General features: G+C 53.9%; 1 protein-coding gene across 2 annotated transcripts in view; it reads right to left on the bottom strand.

Moving 5' to 3' along the window:
* Positions 1–7,492, bottom strand: part of SUN2 (Sad1 and UNC84 domain containing 2) — a 13,750-nt gene extending 6,258 nt beyond the window's left edge. Inside the window, exons 1-8 of one of the 2 annotated variants that reach the window (XM_007454010.1) lie at positions 7,344–7,465; positions 6,245–6,447; positions 5,737–5,864; positions 5,647–5,666; positions 4,931–5,073; positions 4,484–4,577; positions 3,379–3,449; positions 1,187–1,314 (exon numbers count right to left, since the gene is read on the bottom strand). In XM_007454010.1, coding sequence (XP_007454072.1) covers positions 1,187–1,314; positions 3,379–3,449; positions 4,484–4,577; positions 4,931–5,073; positions 5,647–5,666; positions 5,737–5,864; positions 6,245–6,447; positions 7,344–7,465 — 909 coding nt within the window. Of the gene's footprint in view, positions 1–1,186; positions 1,315–3,378; positions 3,450–4,483; positions 4,578–4,930; positions 5,074–5,646; positions 5,667–5,732; positions 5,865–6,244; positions 6,448–7,343 lie in introns of both variants that reach the window. The other variant, XM_007454011.1, reaches the window with a different exon arrangement.
* Between the last annotated feature and the right edge of the window lie 1,603 nt (positions 7,493–9,095).

Genomic DNA, 9,095 nt, shown 5'->3' with positions numbered 1-9,095 from the left:
CAGCAGGATGCAAGCAAAGTTCAAATAACTATAATTAGAGGACAAAGAGTTTTACATTTTCATCGTAGACCCCAGGACCTGCACATACACACTCCGGTTGTTTGTGCACTCATCGCCCACCACTGGACCGCAGGCCTCTTGAGGGCAGGGCCTGGGCCAGATCCATCTTTAGCCTCTGGCAGGTTGCAAAAATGGCCACCGTCCTGCCCTCCTCCCAGCATCTGTGCCCTCTGCAATGTGGCTTCGCAGGCGCTTCCATGGAGAGGTTGGGTCTATTTCCCCCTCCTTGAATCTGGCCTGGCTCTGAGATTTGCTTCAGCCAATAGAATGTGGCAGAAGTGACAGTATGCTAGTTCTGAATCTAGTGCTCAAGGTCTGGCATGATTCCACTCTCCTGGAACCCTGCCCGGCCGCTATGAGAACAAGCCCAGGCTACCTGCCGGACAGCAAAGGTACAACCTGCCCAGCCCAGGCCTAGACCAGCCCGCCCCTGCTGACCCACCAGTCAACTGCAGACAGGCGAGGGGCCCAGCCAAGATCAGCTGTCCTTGCTCAGACCAGAAAAGCCACCCAGGGGACCTGCAGGCTCACGAGCTAATCCGATGCTGTACTTTTTTTTTTTTTTTTTTTTTTTTTTGGGTCTCTCACGTTGCGGAGCACAGGCTCCGGAAGCGCAGGCTCAGGGGTTTTTTTTTTTTTTTTTTGGCTACACTGCACAGCTTGCGGGACCTTAGCTCCCTGACCAGGGGCTGACCCTGGGCCGTGGCAGTGAGAGTGCCGAGTCCCAACCACTGGACCACCAGGGAATTCCCCAGTGCTGGTACTTTTAAGGCACTGCTTCTGGGGGTGGTTTATCTATGGTAATAGGTAACAGAACAGGATATTACCTGACTCACAGAAGGTACTAAGTAAAGATTCGTGAAATTGTACTGAAAAGGAACAAAGTAGGCAAGACAATTTGTCTTATTCCTCTTCCTTCTGTTTTCCGTGCCTCTTAGGATGGCAACTAGCTTTTGGGCAGTTTTGAGTCATACTTAAGCAAAACATCCCCCAACACCTGCACCACAAACAGTAGAGAAAGGTATCCTGGCAGCACCTCTTCAGCTGTGTGTGTGAGGAAGAAGGGACAGGGACTTCAATGGCAAATTCAGGCTGAGGCGGGAGCCTGCGACCCTAAGATGCTCACCTGGAAATGTGGGGATGAGTCTCTGGAACCCCACACCGCACGCTGCCCACCGCTGCCCTTCGAGGCCCACCAGGAAGCCACGGCGGGGTGGAACGTCTGCAGCCCGAAGGGGTAGCAGTACCATGCACCTGCACACAGAGGAGGGGGCAGTTAACCTGGGCCGGGCCACAGCGCGGATGGCAGCCTCATGAGCAGCGCTCACCAGCAGCCTGTCTCACTCACGGGAGCCTTGCCCCGGCCAAAGGCGGTATGAGGGGTGGAGGTTCCCGCCACTCTCTGAGGCAGCAGCCTCCACCCGACAATCCCAGCGTGTACGCATCCTCACGTCCCCTCAGGAATCCTCATCTTTCCAAAGGTGGCAAAGCTTGGAGGAAACGGCTATCATAAGTTGGGGCTGATCCAACGGTAGAACCCAGAGGGCCTGACGGTGGTCCTCAGTCCAGACCGTACATCAGAATCTCCCATGGAGCTTTTGAAACAATCAGTGTCTGGCCCCGCCCTCCAGAGTGAGTTCGCAGGCCTGGGGGATCCCTCCATAGGAGTTTTAAAAGCTCCCCAGGTGGGAATTCCCTGGCGGTCCATGGTGTGATTAGGACTCCGAGCTGTCAATGCTGAGGGTGTGGGTTTAGTCCCTGGTTGGGGAAGTAAAATCCCCCAAACCGTGCAGCATGCATGCATGCATGCATGCATAAATAAATAAATAAAAATAAATAAATAAATAAATAAATGCTCCCCGGGTGACTCTAATGGGCTGCCATGGTTGAGAATCACTGAAACAGAATCCACCTGCTAAGAGAGGCTGCCTGCTGCCCCAGAACAGAGCACAAGGCTGCCACCACACAGAGACATTTGCATCTTGCTTTAGGGGCTACTGTTTGTGATGTGTTTACTCCTGAGCTACGCATGTGCCACGTGTGTGCGTGTACATGTATGTGTGGGACTGACAGCGCCTGAAAAAGCCATATTGGCTGTGGGGTCTGCACCCTGGTAAGATGCCACACTTGCCACTCAATTGCTGGCCTCGAGCAGGTGCAACGGGAAGCACGTGACCACCAGACTTTAAGTCAGACCCTCCGGACAGGCCTTCACTTACTGCCCTCCCGGAGCTGGTCACTCCACCCCTCTGCCTTTCAGACTTTCCGTATGCAACTCATGACACCGTGAGAACCTCAGCTCCACCAACCCCACATGGGGATGGTGAAACAAACAACCTTGTGAGATAACACAAGGGAATACGCTTCCTGAACAAAACACTGTAAGATTATAAAACGTCATTATTATTTTAAGGGCAATGCCCAGTTTCCACTGGATAGGAACAAGCTGTTCTTGTAACAGGAAACAAGGGAATCAACACTTGGAAAGATGTTCTACCTTGGCAGAAATTAAAGAAATACAACTTGAGTAGATGCTAAACCTATAAAACCACCTCTAAAAATATAATAATAATAAAGCATGGCCTTTAATTATAAATTGGTAAAACTGAGCCTGGGCGCCACAGGGGCAACTCATAGGAAACTGTGGAACTCACGTGAAATTGTCAAATCAAAAGTTGAACACAAAATATATAAACATAGTGATTACAACTATGTAAACAATGTGAAAGGTCAACGATAGAGACGGGAACAACGAGGGGCATCGTATAGATGACAGGTACTTGTTGGTGCAAAAAGGTGCCCTCACTTCTCTTTACTGCTGCATTGTTTTGATCCTAAAGACACAGCTAAGGACTGAACTCGATGTAATGATAATTCACTCACCCAGACAACCTCCTGATTTGGAATGGAGGGAAAATGACTGCTAATAACAGTGTCAGAGTCCCTGCTTTTCACCCCAGTACTCCTGTACTAAGGCATGTTCCAGCCCCTGGGGCTGCAAGGATGCTCTAGACACGCTAGGCAGTCCAGCGTAGCAACCCAAACCAAGGACAAGATCAGTGGATCGGAGCGTTTCCCCTTTCACCCACTGGTCACCTGAGGACCAGGAGACCCAGACAGGATGCTTGCTGCCCAGGCTCCATCCGACCCCGCTCGTCCTGCCTCCTTCCCTTTTTTGTAGTTGATCACTGTCTCCCTAGTTTTCACATTTCTGCTCAGCACCAGCCTCGGCCCACACTCTGCCTGCCCCTCTGGCTCGCAAGCCCCACCTCCACAAGCTCTCATTCTACCCCTCCCTGTGACAGTGGATGAGCTCACCATAGGTCAGGCCGGTCAGAAGCAGCAGCAGCAAGAGGAACCACAGGAACGGCTTCAGTGATGAGAAGCGCCTGGACCACAGGAGGGGAGAGAGGGCAGGCGGAGGTGTCAGGAGGGCTCCAGGGCCTCTATTATGCCCCCAGGGAGTTCCTAGAGATTTTTCCTGAGTGCAGAGCTAGAGTTAGAGAGGATACCCTCAAGCCTGTCATCTTGCCAGGGCCAGACTGGATGCTTTACTTGCAAAGCTTGCAGTGATGGGGACAATCCTGACTCTGAACTGTATTGGTGTTATCAAAAATAAATACTGGGGGCGGGCTTCCCTGGTGGCGCAGTGGTTAAGAATCCACCTGCCAATGCAGGGGACACGGGTTTCAACCCTGGTCTGGGAAGATCTCACATGCCACGGAGCAACTAAGCCTGTGCGCCACAACTACTGAGCCTGTGCTCTAGAGCCCATGCTCCGCAACAAGAGATGCCACCGCAATGAGAAACCCGCACACGGCAACGAAGAGTAGCCCCCGCTTGCCGCAACTAGAGAAAACCCACGAGCAGCAACGAAGACCCAACACAGCCAAAAATAATAAATAAAAATAAAGTTATAAAATAAATAAGTAAGTAAGTACTGGGGTCTCTGAATTAACTTAAAACTTTCACAGACAGATGTCCTCTAGGCAAGCAAATATAGAAGAAAAAAAAAGTAACTCCTTAGTCAGATAGTATTTTCTTTTGGAAAACCCTGGGGGGTCCAGATCACCAGGGGGCCAAGAGGGATGCTGAATGTTCTGGGAAACACCACTTGCTGGCTAGAGCCTAAGGCCTGGCCAGCAGGAGTAAGGCTGGGCTTGTCTGAGCCTCAGAAGTGGCTAGGCTGGTGTTTGGAAGGAAGTGCCCAAGAACCTGCGTTCCAGAACACTCCCTGAACCTGACTCTAAGTCCTGTCCACTGTCAGGCAGAAAAAGGGGCTCTGGGTGTCCACTCCACGCTAATAAAAGCTGCAAGTAAACTGGGGAAAAAAAACCTTCAGAGAAACCATCACGTACAGGCTTAGATGCTTTATTGGCCCCTTCTGCCTGGGGCCTTCTGATTCCTTGTCAGTCTTGCTCACCTGGTTAAAACGAAGACGTCGAGGAGGGAGGCAGCTGTCGTCAGGCGGTACCAGGTGGTGCCAATCCACCAGTAGAGGAGTCCGAAGAGCCGGCCTGGAAGAGGGCCCGTCAAGCCTAAGTGCCACCCTGAACCACTGGGCCTGTGTGTCTCCACCAGCGGTCCTCCCTGCCCCGACCCCAACCGTGATCGCCAGTGCACCTCCGTCCTGTCCCACGCTACCCAGGTCCTGTGATCCCACCCGCCTGTGCTGCCAATGCCCTCCATCCAGCTTTCAAGCAAGGGTGCTCCCGTGGCTCCTGGCTCCCAGTAATTATTCTGGAACGAGCTATCCCTGGTGGCCCTACAGTCTCTTTCTAACGGGTTGGATACCCAACCGCAGAAAGATGGGTGAAAGTGACTGCCAGAGAGAATGGAAACAATCATGTACAGAGCAGCCGGCACCCACCTGGAGAAGTGACCACCATCCAGAAAAGAGAGCCCGCCCGAGAGACGGCGTTCCGGAGCCGCGACCCTGAACCCTGCTGGTCCGTCTCCGAGTAGCCTGCAGGGGAGAAGAGGAGACGCCCAGTTGTCCTCACTCTTTTTTTTCTGGTGGTGGAGGCGCCGGGCACCACAGGGCCTGCGGAATCTTAGTTCCCCGACCAGGGATCGAACCCGTGCCCCCTGCAGTGGAAGCGCGGAGCCCTAACCACTGGACCGCCGCTGTCCTCACTCTTAAGAGCCTTGGGACATGGAGACCTGTCAGCTGTCTGCTCCTCTAGACTGTGAGCTGAGACCGTGTGTCGTTCTCCTTCACATCCCCAAGCGACAGAGGCTGGCCGCTAGCAGGCCAGTAAACGCTGATGAAGCAAAGTGCTAGATTTCTGACATTTTATTTCCCTTGGACCCCTTGTCTGCTTCCCTCTCACCAGCAATCCCTCAAACCACTCAGAACTAGACTAAGGGATCGAGCACCTCCTGCGTGTGAAGCTCCATGTTAAACACCTGCCAGAAATGAGTCAAATGAGGGACCTGGCCACAGGCCGCTCAAGGCCTCGTGGGGCCAGGCGATCGCATCCCAGCGCTGTCGAGGGCCACCCCAGGCCTGGGTTCAGGGCACCATGGTGGCACAGCATGGTGGCACTCAGCTGGACACCATGCTCTCTCGGGCTGTCAGGGCACCTTCCCCTACTTCCTGTCACCTCCCCAGCAGCCCGGGAACCTGGCGGAGCACCTCCCCGAGGCTGGGGAGGGAGGATGTCGCCTACCTACGTAGTCATCCTCGGAAGAGTAGCCCGAGGACGACCCGAGGAAGTCCTCGGAGAGCTTGTCCTCCGGGAGCCCGTTGACTTTGCTGCTCTCAGTGCCACCTGTGCCTCTCCTCACCCGCAGGTCCTCACCTGAGGAGGGAAGGACACGGGGTTCTCCTGGGGCAGAGATGCTCCGAGGACGGTGTTCCAGAGGGACTCGCGGGGACACCCCGGGGAGCATCTCTGATGGGCAGATGGAATCTACTCTTAGCCCCTCCCGAGCTCCCTTGGGTCAAGGGAGGGTGAACTAGGACCAGCCCCTCCGTCTCCCAGGCCTGGAGCAGCTACGTGGCTACTCCTTCGTCTAAATGGGCCTGGAAGTTCAGACACTCGGCTGCTCTCCCAAGGGTTTCCGAAGGTGGGGAGCCCCTCTTCTGGCCCAGCAGCGGTTAGGAAACCCCCGGGGGGGATTTTGGACCATAAATCTCCAGAGGCAGCAGAGGCCCAGGAGAAAGGCTGCGGACACTCACTCCAGAAGGGGTCACCATGCAGCTGGTCGTCGAGGATGGAACTCCTGGTGAGAGAGGCAGCGATGGAGGCGGCCCGGGGGCTGCCAAAGTAGGACTCGCTGACCACGGACTCGCTGTAGTAGGAGGTGTGCCTGTCGGAGGCGGGGCCCAGCTGCGGCGCTGGGGAGAGGCGTTTCATGTTGCTGGGTTTCCTCCTCAGGGTCCTGCGGGAGGTCAGCAGGGGGAGAAAGGCAGGGGCTGGCAGGTGAGCCCAGCCAGGAAAGCGAAAGCGGGGCTCCAGGCAGTGCTCTGCCCTCCTAAGGAGGGGAGGGTGGGGCGCGGCCTTGTTGCTAGGCAACTAACAACTCCCAACTGCTGACTGTCCACCGCGCAAAGCAGGTACTTTCTGTGCTCCCATTATCTCTAAATCTCACAAGCAGTTAGGCGAGATCATCAGTAAGCGATGGAGTCAGGATTCAAATCTAGGTCTCTAACTTCAAAGCCAAAGTGTTTTTTCATACTTCCTTATGGATTAGTAATTTCTACAACCCACTGAAAACCCAGACAAACCCAACCTGGCCTTCTAGAGCTAGTCAAAGCCTCAGGGGCTGTCATCTGGGCCTCACATCTGCAAGGGGGCAGGGTGGGGCAGGCGCCTGCCTTAGCTCACGTCCTGGTGCCCCTCGGACTTGTTCGTCTCCTCAGCTGCTTCGCTGGCCCTGAGGACACCCTACGGACAGTGGCACGTGTGGGTGTGGGTGTGGGTCTGGGGAGGATGGCCAGACTGGCAGAGCCATCCACGGCACCATGGGTTCCTGTGAGCCCAGCTCTCGATTTTGGGGTTTCCGGCCTGGCTTATTCTTGAAGCTGCCTCTCCCCACTTCCTGTTCTCTGAACATGAGGGCAGCAGCCCGGCTTACAGCATGGAGAGAAGAAACAGCACTGGGCCCTAGCATCCCCAGAGGTGTGAATGTCCCCTTTGACCAGACATGGGTATCTGATCTCTGCCCACAAAAGTCACAAGACGAAGAGGCTGCACAGTGAACCGCCCAAGACATATGCTCTGCAGGTCAGTGCGATCCCACGGAGGGGGGTGGGGCTGGAAGTGGCGACCCCCTACCTAAGAGGGCTGTCTTTAAACAGAGCGCTCTGACTCCCCATCACCGAGCTCCCTCCACTGCTGCTGCTGCCGTCATCGTCACCCTGGGAGTAGCGTGTTAGGCGCTGGCTTCTTCGAGACATGATGAGGTGGGCGGGGGACCCTTCCCCTGAAGAGTCTTGGGAGAGAAAGGGCGCCATGTGAAGCATGGGGCTGTTCTCAGCCCCTCTCCAGGGGAGGAGAAACAAGGTACTGCATCCTAGCCAATCCCCACCCCCCACCAGGATTCAACTGAAACAGCTTGAGATGTGGGTGACATGGGGCATTTATTAATTATTCCGTCCCCACCCACCCTGCTGCCCTCTGCCCTCTGCCTTGGCAGCCTCTTTCATGGCACCTTCCACAGGATTTCCTAATTCTCAGTTTACTGGATACTGAGGTCCGTGAGAACTAGAATTGGGCCTTCTGCAACCTTTGACGAGACAGAGCCTGTGGCACCTGATAGGTAGGCCACAAGGGCTAAATGAATGCCTTTCATCACTGCTGCCCTGCACCCGCTCTCCAGCCCAGCCATCTTACCGTGCTGCCCTGTCCCTAGAGCTGTGCCTGTTCTTGTTCTATCTTGTTTCCCTTAGATGGGACGTACTTTCCTTTCTTCATAGCTGTATTCACTGATTCAGAGCCGCAATCAAACTTTGACTCCAGAAAACTTTTGCACGGTAACCCCTGCCTACATCCTGATGGCGCCCGGATGCTGTATCCCATTAGTGATTATTGGGCTGCAACATCAGTGCATCTTGATACGATAAAATACTTCGTAAAATGCCTCCTAGGTCCCCGGCTCCTTACACACCCATTATAATCCAGGAAGGCATCGTTACCCCCCTGGGACACTGAAATGATCAGTAACCTGCCCACAACCACCCAGCCTGTAAGTGACAGTGGCAGAGTTTGAGCTCAGCTCTCACAGGTTGCAGGGCCTGAGTCCTTCCACTCCACCAGGAGGTTTTCAAGTTGTTTCAGGAATATGTTGTTGTGTCCCCAACTAGAGTCTTTTACAGCCTCCAGTATGTTCAGAACAGGCTGCAGAGCTGTTACATTTGTTAACAAACTAACAAAACAGGCAGGTGGAGCGGCAGTGTGGGATTACCCTCAGTCCCTAGCAGCCAGACCAGTCACTACATGGGCTGGAAAACCAAGGCTCTGGAATTGATAAGGAAGACTCAGAGGAGGCCAAGGTGAAAAGACATGGCAAAAGGCGGCATTCTACAACACAAGGAGGATTCATAAACCTTTCAGTTCTAGAGACCCAAATTCAAAATCTCAGATGACCAGTGTGAGCACTCTGAACATGGTGCCTTTGCCAGCCTGTATTACAAAGTCACTGTTATACTTCGGTCCTAGTACTTGTGACTTATCACTTCCAATATTCCTGGTTGATACTTAAATTACTAGTTCTCTGGACTGTGTGGTGGACATAGGCTCTAACACATCCCAACGCAGACTACAGAAACCAGGAGGTCTGGTTAGTCCAGTTGAAGAATTCTACAAAGTCGTCTTCTGAAAAACAGGCAGCCTCATGTCTTGGGTCTTATTGGTGTCTTCACAGGTAGGATGTCCACCTGGCATCTTTCCCTGGTTTTAGCCGATGGTGGTAAAGGGACCGATAGGTAGTAGCCACAGCAGGAAGTTGGCCTGGATCCTTTTCTATATTCCATTCCTTATAAGGTAATTCCACCCCTGCTACTGCCCTCCCCACCTGAAAGCTACAGA

This window comes from Lipotes vexillifer, unplaced genomic scaffold (assembly GCF_000442215.2).
Source record: "Lipotes vexillifer unplaced genomic scaffold, Lipotes_vexillifer_v1.1 scaffold382, whole genome shotgun sequence".
Taxonomy (NCBI): domain Eukaryota; kingdom Metazoa; phylum Chordata; class Mammalia; order Artiodactyla; family Lipotidae; genus Lipotes; species Lipotes vexillifer.
Note: the sequence above shows the minus strand (reverse complement) of the source record. Positions and strands in the feature narration are given on the sequence as shown.